We start from the raw sequence: 17,633 nt of genomic DNA, 5'->3' as shown, positions 1-17,633 counted from the left end.
CATTTGAATGAATATACCCCACACCCAGTTTCTGCCCCGAGGGTTTATACTTCTCATTCTTTTTCTTACTAACAGACTGTTTGTCCCAGTGGCAGGTCTCCAGAGGGGCCGAGTGGCACGGACGGAGCGTTCTCACATGCCCCCCGCCCCCGTTTTCCCTGGGACTGACGTCTTGCATTAGTGAGATACATTTGCTCAATTAATAAGTCAATATTGATATATTATTATGGACTGAAGTCAGGAGTCTACATTAAGATCCACTCTTTATGTGTACATTCCGTGGGTTTTGACAAGCCTATAGTGACAGGTATCTGTCACTGTAATACCACACAGAGTCATTGTATTGCCCTAAGAATTCCCTGTGGTCCACCTATTTATCCCTACCTTTCTTTCCAATTTCCTGGCGACCACTGACCTTTTCACCGCCTCCAGTGTTGCATCTTTCAGAATGTTGTATGTGGTCATGTGCCACTTAACGAGGGAACACACTCAGAGAAGCGTGTCCTGGGGCGATGTGGTCGTGCGCGAACATCACAGCGCGCCCTTACACAGACCACGACGGGTCGGCCCGCCGCACGCCTGGACTGCGTGGTCCGCCTCGCCGTGCTGGGCCGCACGCCTGGACTGCGTGTTCCTGTGCACACGACACGAGCTCAAATCAAGCACACGGTAGCATGGCGCAGTCAGCAGGTGCAGTGAACACGAGACACGGGAGGCTGCTGCCAGCGTAACCCGGCGGACTGTTCTGCAGCCCGCCTCCTTTGTAAGTGGGCAGGGCGCACTCGAGAATAACGACCAGAAGTGTAGTATAGTAAATACATGAACCAGTAACAGTCGTTGATTATTGTGATCAGGTACACATTGTCCCTAATGACATGTGCTCTACTCTGTACGGCCGGCGGCACAGCAGGTTTGGTGGCGCTGGCATCGCCACGAACACGTGAGGGGTGTGTGGTGCTGCGACACTGGGGTGGCTGCAGGGTCGCTGGGCGGCAGGACTTTTTCAGTTCCAGTATAATTTTAGGGGACCAACGACATACATGTGCATTTTTGTTGACCAAAACGTACTTACGCATGAGTAGTTGGAATCATGGAGTATGTAGCCTTTTCAGACTGGCTTCTCTCACTTGGTAATGTGCATTTAAGGTTCCTGCGTGTCAGCTTGGTAATTCATTTCTTTGCATCACGGAATAATAGTTCGTTGTCTGGGTGTACCACAGTTTGTTTATTCATTCACCTATTGAAGGACATCTTGGGTGCTTCCGTATTTTGACAGTTACAAAATAAAGCGGCTATAAATGTTTGTTTGCAGGTTTTTGTGTAGATATAAGTTTTCAGCTTCTTAGGGTAAATATGAAGAAGCACAGTTACTGAATCATATGGCTGAGTTTGTGTGTACCTGTTCTGTTTTAATGGTTGCATTCTGCAGTATGTATTATTGGTAATAACTGCCCCCACTGATGGACATTGAAGTTTTATTTTTGTTATTACAAATAATACTACAACGTACTTTTAAATATACCACATCCTTTTGCATGCATGCAGTCTCCATAGGACATATTCCTAAAAGTGAGATTACTCTGAGAAAAGGTGAATTAGCCCTAGCGTACTACCCTCAGCTGCACACAGTATTACCAAGTCTCCCTAGGCTCAGCAGAAAGATTTAGGCTGGACCTGGGGATTTGTAGATCAGACTTAAAGACTGTAATCTGTAGGTCCGACTTTAAAAACCCAGAGACATGGCCCTGGCTGGTGTGTCTCAGTGGATTGAGTGCTGGCCTGTGAACCAAGAGGTCACTGGTTCAATTCCCAGTCAGGACATGTGCCTGGGTTGCGGCCCAGGGCCCCAGTTGGGGAGTGCAAGAGGCAGCCAGTCTGTGTCTCTCTTGCAGATAGATGTTTCTCTCCCTCTTCTTTCTCCCTTTCTTCCCTTCTAAGATAAGTAAAGAAAACCTGTGAAACTAAAAGATACAAATCCACAGACATGGGTGAAATTTCCTCAGGAGAAAGTACAGAGCGAGAGGAGAGGACGACCTGGAAGAGGACGCGGTGGGGCTCCACCGTTGACCGGCCACGGAAAGAACGGCCCAGGCAGAGAGAGAGTGACCAGGGCGAGTGGTCAGGAAAGGCCACGGCGGAGTGGACTTCAGGGAGGAGGGAGTGGCCCTGCGGGTTTACACTCTGCTCAGGGTGATGAAACGTGTCACTGTGTTAACGGAGGAGGCCCCTCGACCTTGGTGGGTACAGGGAAGGTGACGGAGCCGAGACACACATTGCGGTCAGTTCTGGAGTGAGTGGGAGGCGAGGGAATGGCCAGTAAAGGCCACTAAGTAAACACTCTTTCAAGGGGAGGAAGTGCAGCAGGCGGTAATGGAGGGTAAGGGGGAGGTTACAGGGAGTGGTGTGTGGTTGGGCCAGACGGCCGTCTCAGTAGACTTTCGTGAAGTTGGCGCACAGGGACCATGCGAGGGAGAAACCGGGCACAGGAGACAACTGTCACCTGCAGAGACTGTGTGCAAATTGCCGTGAGACCGAGAATGGGGGGGAGAACAGACTTCTGGACTAAGAGAGACCCCCGGCAAAGAAAAGTCCGTTTGTGTTTGCCCCTGCGGTGAATACCGTGGTTTCTCATTTCATTTTATACCCCAGGGAATGCCCAGAGGTTCTACTGCTTAAAGGTACTTGGAGGTTTCTCTAGTCTGATTCCCTTGTAAGGAATCAGTCATCCCAATGCCGAATTCACTCTTTGGAAAGTAGTATTGTGCCCAGCTTTTGTCGGGAGTGTGATTTCCAGGGAGGTTCCCGATGAGATCACCTGTTCCCACGTGTTACTGGGTTTTCTGAGCAGTCACACATGCGGAGATCTAAGGCTACTGATTCAAAGACCCTAATTTGTGGAGCCAGCTGGCACCATAGGTACTACGATGGACTGATTTGGTGCGTTTGATCCTAAATACAACCATCGACTACCCACGTATTAAGTTACATTAAATATAGTATTACTTTTTCCTAGGCCCGTTGTTATTTTGATCACTAAATTTCTGCAGGCTGTGAAGCTGGTAAGGGCTCTAACATAGCAGAAGAAACAAAACGGTGAGAATGCCTCAGCAGGCTGGAGTGGTGGGAAGTCTGTCAGAACAAAATGTAACCAAGTCTAGAGTGTGAGTAATGCTTGGACTACAAAACCACACACAAACGTGAGGGAATACAATGGGAGTCTGAAGAATATAGTTTTCTCATTTGTTAATTTTTTATTTTGAAGTAGTTTCAAGTTTACAGAAAAATTGTAAGAATAATACAAAGGCCCACTCCATACCCTTTACCCATGTGATAACGTGTTAACCGCCTTTGCTTTACTATTTTCTCCCTCTTACTCGGAGTAATGGGGGAGAAAATGGAAACAACTGTACTTGAACAACAATAAAAAAATAAAATTAAAAAAAATACATAATTAAGTGGACAAAAATAATCAAAAAAAGGAAGTAACTTCATACTGCTCTCCACAATGGCTGCGCCGATCTGCATTCCCTACAGTTCACCAGGGTCCTCTTTTTTCCGCATCCTCACCAACACTTATTATTTATTTATTTATTGATGACAATCATTCTGACAGGTGTGAGATGATATCTCATTGTGGCTTTAATTTGCATCTCTCTGATGTTTAGTGATGTCAGGCATTTTTTCATATGTCTATTGACCATCTGTGTGTCCTCTTTGGAGAAGTGTCTATTCTGGTCCTTTGCTCATTTTTTTTAAATTGAATTGTTTGTTTTTTTGGTGTTGAGTTTTATAAGTTCTTTGTAAATTTGGGATATTAACCCCTTATCAGATGTATCTGTGAATATCTTCTCCAATTCAGTGGGTTGTCTTTGCATTTTGTTGATGGTTTCCTTTCCTGTACAAAAACTTTTTAGTTTGATGCAGTCTCACTTGTTTATTTTTTTGTTTGCCTTGCCCAAGGAGACATATCAGAAAAAATATTGCTATGAGAAACGTACTAGATTTTACTGTTTATATTTTCCTTTAGGATTTTTATAGTTACGAATCTAACATCTAAGAGTTTAATCTCTTTTGAGTTTATTCTTGTGTGTGGTGTAAGAAGGTGGCCTGGGTTCATTTTTTTTGCACATGTCTGTTCAACATTCCCAACACCATTTATTGAATAGACTGTCTTTACTTCATTGTGTGTTTCTGCCCCCTTTATCAAATACTAATTGACTATAAAGGTGTGCACTTATTTCTGGCTTCTCTATTCTGTTCCACTGACCTAAATGTCTTTTTATGCCACTACCATGCTAATTTTGATTACTATGGCTTTGTAGTATAATTTGATACCAGGTAGCATGATTTCTCCAACTTTGTTCTTTTTTTTCAAGATTGCTGTTGGTATTCAGAATCTGTTATTCCATATAAATTGTTGGAATATTTTTTGAGTTCTGTGAAATATACCATTGGTATTGTTACATTACAAAAGGGGGGGGCAAGGGCAGCCGAGGCAATATACTGTTAGCCGAAAGGAACCCCCCAGGTTCGTTATGTCCGCGGCCAAAGGAAAGACATCTCTCAATGCCCGAGATTCATGAAAAGGAAAGGAATTGATTATTCATTTGAAATAACACAAACTAAAGTTCCTCACATGGCACACAGTCCTCCTAGCACCCTCCACGTACCAAAAGGGAGCACCTCCAAAGCCTTGTGGTCCTGACTCTCACCCAAGCCTCATGGTCCCAGCCAAGACGCCAAAGCCACATGGTCCTAAACTGACGCGTGGTCCCAAAAAGAGAGATGCCCAATCGCTGCTGTGCCTCCGTTTAAATCCCAGCACCAGTCTTCCTCTGCAGCCCCATTTCCGCCTCCTCTCACAATTGGCCACAGCTGCCCGCATTCTGGGCAGGTGTGGCTTGTGGTGTGGAGCCGATTATTTCCAAGCTCTTCTGGACCCTGTTACAAATCCCTGTTTGGGGCTCCCCTCTTGGCTGCACCCTGTTACAGTATCTTGATAGGAATTGTGTTGAATCTATAGATTGCCTTGGGTAGTATGGACATCTTAATGCTGTTAATTTTTCCTATTCATGGACACAGTATATGCTTCCACTTATTTGTGTCTTTTTCAATTTCTTCCTTCAGTGTCTTAGGGTTCCATCAAAAAAAATATCATGTCATCTGCAAATAACGGCAGTTTTACGTCTTCCTTTCCAATCAGATGCCTTTTATTCCTTCTTCTTGTCTGATTGCTGTGGCAAGGACTTCCAGGGCCATGTTGAATAAAAGTGGTGAAAGGAGACATCCCTGTCTTGTTCCCGATCTTAAAGAAACGGTTGTAGTTTTCACCCATCGGGTATGATGCTGGCAGTGGGATTGTCACACATGACCTCTATTATGCTGAGGTAGGTTCCCTCTGTTCCCACTTTGCTGAGAGTTTTTATCGTAAATGGGTGCTGTACTTTATCAAGTGCCTTTTCTGCATCAATTGATACGATCCTGTGGTTTTTACCCTTCGTTTTGTTTATGTGGTGTGTCATGTTTATTGATTTGCGGATATTACACCAACCTTGTGCCCTTGGAATAAATCCCACTGGATCATGGTGCGTGATCTTTTCGATGCATTGCTGTGTTCGGTTTGCTGGTATTCTGTTGAGGGTTTTGGCGTCTGTGTTCATCAGGGACATTGGCCTGTAATTGTCTTTCTCTTAGTGTCATGACCGTCACATTTTAAAGAGCACAGTCCAGTTACCTTGTAGAGTGTGTCCTCATTTCATGAAATGTTCCCTATAATTTGTTTAGAATCCTAGAACTTTTAAACATTAGTTAATTAATTAAATTTATTGGGGCAGCATTGGGTCATGAGATTACATAGGTTTCAAGAACGCATTTCTGTGGTCTGTGACGTCTGCGCTGCATTGCGTGCCCACCACCCGAAGTTAAACCTTCCTCCGTCGCCATGCATTTGACCCCTTTGCTCTTCCCTCCGGCCCTGCCCTCTGGTAACCTCCACGCTGTTGACTGTGTCTGTGAGCTCCAGTTTTATGTCCCCCGTGTGAGGGAGACCATGCGGTTCTTAGCTTTTTCCGTCTGACTTATTTCACTTAGCGTGATGTTCTCAGCTTCCGTCTGCGTTGTAAGTGGCAGCGTCCCATCTTCTCGTCCGGCTGAGGGGTGGTGTTGGGTCGTGTGTGTGTGTATGCCACGTCGTCGTCATCCTGTCCCCCGTGGAAGGACACTCGGGTTATTTCCACCCTGGCCACTGGGAGTAATGCTGCAGTGAGCCTAGGAGTTGCGCGTATCTTTCCAAATAAACGTTTCTCTATCATTTGATTCAGGTTATGAATCAAATACAGAGGTACCCTCCTAGGGCATTCTTGCCAACACTGCGTTTCTGAGGAGGCATCTGGGGAGACACATGTTGTCAATTCATCTCACTGCCGGGGGCTTGAATTTGTTTCCCTTGGTAAAGTAATATATACTAAGTGTACAATCAATGAGTATTTTGAAATTGTTAATAAATAATCAGTAAGTATTTTGTAGGGATGTACTTTGAGACAAGGTAAATATTCTTTTTTTACCGAACATATGCTACTTTTTTACATCTGTTGGTAATGCTGTTTGAGTCATTTATTGCTGAGGTGGCTGCCAAAGAAGGATTTCCCAGTCCCATCATTCCCCATGCCTGCGTTCATGTGCTGGCATCCTGCTGCAGGAGAGAGCGGTCCTTCTTCCTGCTTGTTTATGTCAGTGTGGACTCATGGAATCTTACTCTAGCCTATGCACTGTAATCCATTACTCGCATTATTTATTTTGAATGCTCAGATTGTCTCAGATTCGGCCAGCGGGAACCTTTTCAAGGTGACTCCTGTGTTCTTTTGACATGTCCCATCATTCTTTGAGCGTTTGCTTACCTTCTGGCACAAAGGACTCCAGGCTCATCTTGTACCTTCCCTGACCCAGCTGTGCAATTAGGCACTTCTCCCAGGAGCTCAAGTTTCTTTTCGCCGAGGGTAGTATTTGGAAAGTGAGGCCTGGGCAGTACGAGCGCTCACTGTCCCCGAGGCTACCTCGCGTCCAAGCCCTGCAGCGGACAGACCTAGGAAATACATGACTGTACACGCACACACACGCACACACACGCACACACATCCAGTCACCCACCCACTCGCTCGTACCTGCCTTCATACCTGCATGTCTGTGCAGCGCATAAAACCATGCGTTTTCACCAGCACCTCCAGTTCTAATCTAACACAACAGAATTTGCTGTGTTATCTTCTCCTTTTGTATACTTGTACCTCCCTCCTAGGACAGAGAAACCTGACTCTCATCTTTCCCAGTGTATTTATGTATGTGATCAGTCCCCTTGTATGTAGCTCATGTCTTGCCCACACAGGCCACAGATGTCTGAGCCCACAGGCTGTCTCGTTGGGCCCGGCCCCGGCACGCAGCACACAGCACACAGCACACAGCAGCTGTGCAAACCACTTCCCTTCGCCTTTGGGAGGTTGTAGGGGCACGTTTTGCACGCTGAATTTACATTTCTCTCACTGCATTGTTGTCAGTGTTCAAACGTAACCTTAATGGTGATGTAAGAAGCATTTAAGAGAGTATTTAAGGGTCAGAGTGCCAAGAGTAGAAATTTGAGAGAATCCAACCCTCTTCCTCGTCAGAAGGGACTTTATTAGCATTTTACGCAGATCGGCAGTGTGAAGGACGAGTCCAGCCGGCAGCCGTGCGGAGGTGGGAGGCCAGGGGCGTGGTTTTTGCGTGCCCTCGGCCGGGGCTCTGGCGCGGGCCTGCTTTCCTCCGGTCTCCCGTTTCAGGACTCCGATGCCGGCGCCCACACCGCGGCAACTAGTCTGGGGCTCTTTCTGGTGAGGGTTACCTTGGTGATTTGTGGTTCGCATTCGGTCACATGGTCTCTGGGAGCCAAGAAGTTTTTCTTCTTCGTCATCCTCATTATCACTAGTTTAACAAAATTAAATAGTTTTTTTCCCTTAAAAATGATATTTTCGCCAGGGCTGTTTGGCAAGAAAATGATATTAAAGACATCCAATTTGAAAAGGAAGAAATAAAACTTTTTTTTTGAAGATGACATGACTTCATATGTAGAAAATTGTAAAGAATGTACCAAAAATTATCAGAACTAATGAACAAGTTCATCAAGGTTACTGGGTAAAAGGTCAGCACATAAAAATCTGTTTTATTTCTGTGTACTTACAATGAGCCATCTGAGAATGAATTTAAGTAATAAACACTTTCACTTATAATAAAAAGTTAAGTGAATAATTTTATTATAAAAACAATGTTTTTTGGAATAAATCTAAAAGCAGTATAAAACTTATGTTTTGAAAAATACAAAATGTTGGAATTATAGAAGACCTAAATAAATGGAAATATGTTACATATTTGTGGGTTGGAAGACATATTAAAATACCAGCTGACTTCTTTGCAGAAATTGAACAGTTGATCCTAAAATGTACATCAAAATTAAAAGAAACAGAATAGCCAAAATAATCTTGAAAAAGAATAATAAAGTTAACATGGTGTGGTTCAGGCACATATACATAGATACGTATAACAAACTGGAATTGAAAGTCCAAAAATAAACTAATATTTGTGTTCAACAGATTTTCAAAAATGATAGTGAGATAATTCAATGGGGGGAGAATAATCTTTTCAACAAATGGTCCTGGGTCAACTGGATATCCACATGCAAAGAAAGAAATTGTTTCTCCATTTCACACTATATACAAAAATTAATTCAAAATGGATTGGGACTAAATGTAAGCGCTTAAAATCATAACTCTTACCAAAAAAAAAAAAAAAAGAAGCAGCAGCAAATCCTTATGACCTTGGATTAGGCCAGCAGTTTTCAACCTTTGTCATCTCATGGCACACGTAAATGAATTACTAAAATTCTGCAGCACAGCAAAAAATACCTCATTTTTTGCTGATCTCACACACAGAAAAATAGGTATAATTTTGATTCATTCACACCAAACAGCTATTGTTTTAAATTTGACGAAAAGAAGTTGGTACCCCTGACTTAAAGAGTCAGGAATCACATGTTTTGGAAATTCTTATGGGGCCCTGGCCAGACGGCTCAGTTAGTTAGAATGTGGTCCCAGCTGTGGGTTCAGTCCCCGGTCAGGGCACATGCAAGAATCAACCAGTGCGTGCATCAGTGAGGGGGACAACAAATCACTCTCTCTCTCTCCTTTCCTTCCTGTCACTCCCTAAAAATTAATAAATTTTAAAACATTATTGTGGCACACCCATTGAAAATGCTGGATTAGGTATTGGTTTCTTAGATATGGCAACAACACAAGAAAGAAATTAGACTTTGTCAAAGTGAAAAACTTTTATACTTCCAAGTATACCATGAACAAAGTAAAAACACACCCCAGAAAATGGGAGAGGGCATTTACCGACAGTGTGTCTGGTAAGGATCTAGTGTCCAGAACATTTAAATAACTCAGTGAAAAGCCAACCCAGTTTAATTACAACTCAGTGAAAAGCCAACCCAGTTTAAAAAAACGGGGAAATGATTTGAATAGACATTCCTCACAAAAGATAAATAAATGGGTAATAAGCAAATGAAAAGAAATTCACACCATTAGCTGTCAGAGAAATGCAAACCAAAACCACAAGCTATGAGTTTACACTAGGGTGGCTGTAATCAAAAAGACAGGTGACAGCTCTTGCTGGTTTGGCTCAGTGGATTGAGCGCCGGCTTATGAACCAAAGGGTCGCTGGTTCAATTCCCAGTCAGGACACATGCCTGGGTTGCTAGCCAGGCCAGGGAACCCCCGCTACCCCCCAGAAGGGGGTGTGCGAGAGGCAACCACACATTGATGTTTCTCTCCCTCTCTTTCGCCTCCCCTTCCCCTCTCTCTAAAAACAAATAAACAAAATATTTTTTAAAAAAAGACAGATAATAACTAGTGTTGATGAGGCTGTGAAGAAATCGGAGCTTTTGTCACGCTGCTGGAAGGGATGTAAAACGGTGCGTGCACCGCGGTGGGAAACAGACTGGCAGTTCTTCAGCAGGTTCCTCATGGGGTTATCATATGACCCAGCATCCCCACTCCTAGGAGACGTGAAAACACACACAGCCTTGCACACAGGTGTTTGGAACATGGTTTGCCATAGTTGAAAAGTGTAAGTAACCCAAGTACCTGCCAGCTGCTGAATGGTAAATCAAAGTGACAGAGTCACACAGTAGGATACTACTTGGCCACTAAAAGGACCGGAGTGTTGATGTGTGTGCCGCAACGCAGATGAGCCCCGAAAACAGTGTGGCAGGTGAAGAAGACCAGTCACACGCCATGGGCTCCCACAGACACGGACAGTGGGCTGGCGCTGCCGAGGACTCGGGAGGTTGGGGGAGGAGGAGTGACAGAAGGTAGGTCTGGGGTTTCTTGGTGCGGAGAACGCTCTAAAGTGGGTACGATGGCTGAACAACGGTGACTATGCTAAAAAAAAACATTGATTTGTGTATTTTAAAAGGCTGAACTGTATGGTGTGGGAATTATAGCTCAAAAAAGCTGCTGTTGAACGGTATTTTACAAATAACCTAAATTTAGATTTGTGGGGTTTTTTTTAGTTTTCACTTTTACCAAAAAATACTCTGTGTGAGATGACTGACAGCAGTGTTCTTTATAGAGTGGGGCAATGTGTGATTCCCGGGGTGGGTTCCCAGAGTGAACGGGCGTGAAAGAAGTTTCGTCGTAACTGCTGCGCGTGCCCTTCTGTTCTGCACAGCCCTCCGCTGCCCCGCACTGGGCTCCCTCTCTCCCCACCGCCTCCGCTCCTGCCCTCGCGGCCGTGGAAACACGGGTGAGCACCGTCTGTACAATGCTCTAAATCCTGTTCGACGTTGGGTCTCCCAGAGCCGAGCTTGATTCCTGAGTTTCGTTCCAACCACGCATTTGTTTCCGCATTTCACGTTCTCTCGTCACATCACACTTTTGCCCAAGTATATGTAGCTTCATTGACATGACCGCGCTGCCATTTCTGCAGCCGTGTTCGTGAGACGCTCTGCGGCACGTGACTGGTTCTCACGGCTCTGTAATCATGCTGCGGCAGTAAATAATGAAGTTAAGAAAATAGACCGCTTCATGATTTTCTGGAAAGCCTAGAAGTTACCAAGTCTCCGTGAGAATAATGAATGAGTTAAATTCCCCGAAGAAGGAGGCATAAACCTTTAATCTCTAGATTCTTTTCCTCTGAAAGCACCTGTGGTGTACAGCGCATGCCCCGGGAATAAAAAGTTCAGGGGAAATCAAGCAGTTGTTGGTGGCTAGGGTTTTTCTCGAAGATTAAAACGTCATAGAGTCGACAGCCCATTTGTATCCAGTGCGCATCTCGGAAGAGCTTTGGCAGGGCTGCCTTCCGTTGTTTCACTTTGTGAAGTTCATTGGGGTCCGTCAGAAAAAGGGGGGACGGGGGAACTTCCTGCTGGCGCCCTTCTCCCAGGCGTCTCAGTGTGCTGGCGGTTTCCCTTCCATGGGCTGGTGCGTGGCCTTCGATCTCAGAGCGGCTTGTGTTCTGCTGTCTCAGCGGTCCGCCCGGGCAGGGGCCTGCGGCGCTGTGCGGGCCCAGCCGGGCCGGTTCTGCCGCTCGGCCCCGAGGACGTGTGTCGGGCGGGCCATGCGGGACGGCCACGAAAGGCTGTTGTGAGGACTTGGGGTGCGCTTTTTAAACTTGAGTAATAAGTAAACCGTAACAAGTAATTTGTTTTCAGTGTTTTAAGTTTCTGGTAGAATTACATAAGAATATAGCTGTAATACTGGGTGCCATAAAAAGTTTATAATGATTTGTTCATCAGTGTGTAGGCTAGGATACCATGGAAGAGCCGAATTGCTGCTTTTTTTTGGTCAGCAATACGTGAACTGTCTGGCCTGAAAATATGAATTTTTTACGTTGTCTTTTCTTTGACGTCTAGTGTTAGTGACACGAAATCCACAGCGTTTGCGTTCTGTGAGACGGTGTGGGTGTGGGCGCTGGCCGTGCCCCCGGTGAGCAGGTGGTGCAGACTCACGGTGCTGATGCAGTTCAGTGCTGTGGGTGCGCCTCCTCTTCCTCCGGCTTATTGATAATGCTTCCTTTCCTCTAGCTCAGTTTATTGTAAGAACACACTAGCCCAGGTCTGCCCGGAACATGTCTAGCCGCTGTTAGTATAATCAGGGGTTGGGAGGCCGGGGAGCTCCTCACCTCAAGCTCCAAGACCGAAGCTCGGTCTCCTGCCAGGACGCCCATGCACCACGCCGCAGAGGGGAGGCAGTCTCACCGGAACTCCAGCTTGGGCTCTCTGAGCCAGAGCTTGGTCACAGGGCCACACCCAGTAGCTGCTTGGGAAGCAGGCTTTCTCCCGGAGGCCCTGCTCAAAACGACATTCTTTTATATGGGGGATGGGGGGGGGGGTCCGCATTAGTAGCAGCCACTGGCGGTCTGGGCTGTGCCCTCCCTGGAAGCGGTGAGGATCTGCCCGCCTGCCCGAGCCCAGCCTGCCCGGGGCCAGCCAAGGCCGCAGGGAGCGCGGCTCAGGTGAAAGCCTCCGACAGTGCTGGCTGGAGGGGACGCAGAGCAGACTTGAGGCCGACTCAGGACAGACGCCAGAGCCGCGAACCTGACTGCTGTGAGGAAAGAACAGCGGTGCTGAGGGCCCGTTTCTTTCATTGCATGCAGTTCTGTGTTCTCCCTGGTGTTAATTCATTGCCTTCCAGCACATTCAGGTTGTCTTACTGTGAACGCTGCACGCCGTCCGAACCTGTGCTCAAGGAGGACATCTTAGCACTGGATTTTTGTCTTTCAAGTAAGTGTTTTTAAACCAGGGAACGGAAAGTACCGTGCACGTGACTTCTTTCATCGGCACTTCTCTGTCGTTGCAGTGGACGAAGGTCGCAGCACGGAGCCCGACCGCGTGCAGGTGTTCTACCGGAAAGCCATCCTGCCTTACGGCGTCTACAGGAAGCAGCGCAGAGACGCCGGCGAGGAGGCCGACGTGCTGCAGTACGCGAGCCTGGTGGGGCAGGCGTGCTCCGAGCGGATGCTGCTGTTCCGGAGCTGAGCCCGCCACCCCTGCCCGGCCGCACCCGCCCGCTGCCTGGTGGCCCCGCCCCCGCCCCGTGCGTCCGTCCCTGGGGGAAGCCCTGTGTCCACCCACAGATCGGACTTTCTTATTTTGACTATTACATGGCTTTTCTAAGCTGTTTGTGGCCATGTATTTGTGAGAATCTCATGGTTAATATATTTAAAAATATATATGACCTAGCCTCGGAATTGGGGTGCATCGCTTCAGAAGTTTGTTTTATGAACAAAGAATGGTAAACTGCTCTTACTGTTAATACCTGGAAAGTCAAATCAGTATGTAAATCTCAAATAACTCAGATTACAGTTGTGCTTTTTTTTGTTCTGTTAGAAACCAAAACAGACTGTTTCCTCAGATCCATTTAAAACATCGGTTTATGCTTTAAAAAAAAAAAAAAAAAACAACCCTTAAGTGTGGGGAAGAAAGTGGCCAAGCCTGTTTCATCGCTTGGACCGCCGTCACCCCGCGCGCAGAAGTGGGCCGCTGCGGAGTGTCAGGTGGTTGACACCCCCGAGAGCTCGGAAAAGCAGGGTCTGCCCCTGGAACAAGGCGGTGTCTGGCGCCGGCCGCCGCTCCCCCGGGACGGCCCTGCTCACGCCTGCCGTGCCGGCCTGGCTTTCTCCCGGGAGGACGACCGCTGGTGTTCCCGTGCTCTCACAGCACCCGATTGGGACAGTACAGTACATGTTTGCCCAAGTTGTTATACGTTACAGAATTTGCCCTATTTTAAAAAATTCAAGAAAGGGAGGTTTATAAAGAAAAATGCTGGCCCCTGGGCCTCTTTTCTTGAACTCAGGACACTTGTCTTTGGTGATTAAGAATTGGTTAATGATCCGACTGCGTGCAGTTAGACCTGTGCTACAAGTCACAGTTAGGGGGGAGTCCTCCTGGCCTCTGCTCCGGGGGTGGGGTGGAGCTCGACGCCTGTGGGTGTGGAGGAGGTGCGACGCTGGTTGTCTGAAGCGGAAGCTGCCCGCCTTCTCCTCGTACCTCCTTCTGTTCAGCTCTGCGCCCCTCGAGCAGATGCCCCTTGTCCGCCACTGTCCGGGCGGCAGGCACCGTGCCAGGAGGAAGTCCTGGTGGGCTGCTTGGAGGCAGTGCGGAGAGAGCGTTCCTTCCCTGGGCGCTTTCTCAGCGGGTCCCCACCCACCGTGCCCTGGCTGGCTGCTCAGCCGGTTCACCCATTTCGCCCACTTGTCTGTTGTCTGGGTGGATCTCTTTGGAGCCGATCATAAAGCCTAATGGTTTGAATCTCCCTGCTGATTTAAAACTGTCCTTCTAAATGCACTGAATGAAACATAAAATAATTGCAGGCAGCTGGAAGGAAAGGAAGGCTCATAAAACCATGATTTTAAAAGTCAAGTGTCTGGAAGTCCAGCATCCAAATACACCATTCGTTCAGACCTGCCACGTGCACCTACTTGGCCGACTGGGGATGGAGCCATGAGCAAAGCCGTTTTCTCTGATAGTGTGGATTTTACTACTTCTGGAATTTTCTTTTTCAAAGTAGTCTCCCAGGAGCATTCAGTTGACTCTTATTTGGAGTTGCCTTTAGAATCTGTGGAAAAGTTTTTCTTTTTCCCTCTAAAATGAACATAGCTTACATTTTTTATTACAAAAATGGTACTTTAGGCAATTACAATATTAAGAAAATATAAGTAAGAAAGTAAAAATAATCGGAAATCCTGCCGTACAGAGAGAGAATTGTATACACACACACACACTATATACACACACACACACTATATATATATACACACACACACACATATATATATATATAATTTTAATATAGAGAGAATCACTATAGAGAGAAAACACTGCTGTGTTGTTTTTCAACAGTAAGTTACAGACACCTGAACTTGGGAAGCAGTGTGAGCTAGCATTTCAGGAGTGTTGTGAGCGACCTGAACGAACAGCATCACAGTGAGACAGGGTCCGGCCGTGGGGTCCGCGGCGTGGGGGTGGGCCGGGCTGGCGTGGCAGCTGCTTGCATCTGAGCGGGCAGTGTGTGGAGTGGCGTTCAGAGATCACAGCTCTCGAATGGCCAGTGAAGAGACAGCTAGCGTCTTAAGCAGTGCTCGTTCCTTCCTGCAGAATGCCCCCTGGGGTTCCTTCAGGGGAGAAGGACTGGTCACCCTTGTCTGGGGACCGTGGTGCTGTCCCTGCAGGTGGCATTTGGTCGGTTCCTGTGATGCTCCAGGGAGGGTGGGACACGGTGATTCTTCTGCTTGGGTGGTTGCTATATTCACGTGTTGGGTTTTTGTTTATTTTATTTTATTTCTTGAGAACAGATATTGTATTGATCCTAATAAGCAACACTTCTTGAAAGGACTCGAGTTCTTCTCAGTTCTAGCTGAGTGTTGATAGTGGGCCAAAGGGGGACAATTGGGGGGAGCGAGCTGGTTTGGGCAGCTGACAGGCATCTGGCCGTGGGTTAACAGCTGTCACCTGAAGACGGACTCGAGACCCTTTCGAGGACAGCTGACAGCTTTGCAGAGCCGGAAGCTTGCGTTCATAATCTTAGCGCTGTAGGCCCTTCCTGATTTCAGATAAACCCAGGCCTACGCTCCTGTCTCGGGGCAGAAATGTAATAGGGATTCCTCATGCTACCATCTTTATTGAAATTATTTCAGTTCCGTTGAGAGATTTTTATTCTCTTATTTTTAAAAAGTGTGCTCTGAGCACTTTCTATTTTCTAAAAAGTAGAAGCTATTATCAGATAAATACATTACTCATTTGGTTAAAATTACGTTTGCTTGCAAACAGCTTATCTTACTTTCTGTCCATTTTGCAAAATATCAGTTGTGTGTGGTTGCTTCACATATTGGCATCTTTTGTGTAAACGAACCTTTTCAGAATTCTGAGCAATGTACAGTTTGATTTTATGGGCTTTATATGCAGTGTGAATAAAGGTGAAAAAGGACATGATGACCATTTGCCTGAAATGAATCTCTTGGTTGCTGACTTCAAAGCAAAAGAGGGAACTAAATGGATGTAACTGGGAGATGTTTAAATTGGAAGTTGTTCAGACGTGTTCTTTTTCAAGAGAAGACCAGTAAGTGTAAGTCCAAACAGGTTTATCATTGCATGCTCTATTTTTTGCTCTCATAGGTGCTTTTTTTTTTTGAACAGTCCAGTCAGTAATGCTTAAATGGAAAAAAAATAAAGCTGTTTCTATCCACAGTGGCTCTTGCTGGTCAGTATGTAAAGGACGTGGGTTGTCACCTTTGGGATTCTTGTGTGCATTTCAGCTGCAGCGGCTGCAGCAAGCAGAGGTGAAGCCTCGGTCGTCCGATTCGTGATCCTTGACTTTCAGTGCCTGGGGTTCCGGATCATTTAGCTACTTAAATCAACGCATGATGGATCCCTTTCTCAGGGATGAATGCAAGTAAAATAAATGTCTCCTTATGCAAAAAGTCTGGATTTCCACAAGTGAGGAAATAGACATTATTTTACCCAGAGGGATTGAATTAAAATTTCATTTACAAACTCAAATATAATGTCTCTTAAAAAGTTTAGTTTGCAGAGTAATTTTCATAAATATCTCATAAAGCGAACTGTGCCTTTTTATGCAAAGTGTGTTTTAATTGTTTGTAGCCCACAGTATATTGGTGGACTACATTTACAAGTGTTTGTCTTTTTATGGTGAAAAGGATCCTGGTAGGTTTGTGATTAAATGAATCCAATTTTCTAAGTTATTTAAATATTAGTTACAGTTCCCACTGGCATTTTTTCCAGAATAGAAATAGCTTTCTAGTTGCTTTCTAGAAATGGACGGTGTTCACCAGAGGGTATTTCAACAATACAGAAAAATACACAGAAGAATAGAAGTCCCACTCCCATCACAGCTACTACAGCCACTCACGGTGTGGGTGTGTATCCTTTCAAACTTCTTTTCTGTCCGCACGTATATATATGTTTTGTTTTGCTTTTAAAGAAAATTTAAACCATGCTATGTATATTGTTTCATTACTTTTTTAGCTATTTGATATATTTGAGCACCTTACTATGTTGCAAATATGCAAATAAATGAGGAAAGAATGTCATTTTAGTGGCTGCATAATATTCCATGGCATCTATTGTTTTTTTGGGAAAGGGAACCTGAGACGTCAGCCCCTTACTATGTAGGATTGTAACTGACCAGCAACAGTTGTTTCTGTCAGTTCCTTGTAAAACTTGGTCACGTTCTTAACTCCTCCTGTCCGGTTCCCTTTGCGCTTCACTGCACAGGAGGCATTTTCCTTTTCCTTGACGATTCAGAAAATGTCTAGCTTTCAAAAGTGTGTTCACCTCCTCTCATTTTCCCTCCACTAACTCTCTTCTGGGAGACCTACACTACTAACCTGACAGTTTGTACACCTCTAAAATGTTCGGTTAGAAAATGTGTGTCTTAAGAGTTTGAAGTTATTTAAACTGAACTGAGATTCTGATTCACTGATTCTTTATAGAACACAGGCCTTTGCATGGGTGTGGTGAGGACGGTGGGTAACTGGACCACCACTGTTGTTAATGTAGCTAAATTTTACTTTCAAAAATACATTTGTGCTTT

General features: G+C 45.7%; 1 protein-coding gene across 5 annotated transcripts in view; it reads left to right on the top strand.

Annotated features, from left to right (window-relative positions):
* Positions 1-16,012, top strand: part of ATE1 (arginyltransferase 1) — a 108,277-nt gene extending 92,265 nt beyond the window's left edge. For 4 of the 5 annotated variants that reach the window (XM_045854110.1, XM_045854106.1, XM_045854107.1 and 1 more), the window contains one exon: positions 12,882-16,012. In XM_045854110.1, the coding sequence (XP_045710066.1) occupies positions 12,882-13,060 (179 nt within the window). In that variant the 3' untranslated portion in view covers positions 13,061-16,012. Of the gene's footprint in view, positions 1-12,716; positions 12,799-12,881 lie in introns of those variants that run through there. The other variant, XM_045854109.1, reaches the window with a different exon arrangement.
* Positions 16,013-17,633: the final 1,621 nt, after the last annotated feature.

This window comes from Phyllostomus hastatus, unplaced genomic scaffold (genome assembly GCF_019186645.2).
Source record: "Phyllostomus hastatus isolate PE091 unplaced genomic scaffold, TTU_PhHast_1.1 phas_scaffold_1066, whole genome shotgun sequence".
NCBI classification, from domain to species: Eukaryota; Metazoa; Chordata; class Mammalia; order Chiroptera; family Phyllostomidae; genus Phyllostomus; species Phyllostomus hastatus.
The sequence above is the reverse complement of the archived record's forward strand: the minus strand, read 5'-3'. Positions and strand labels throughout refer to the sequence as shown.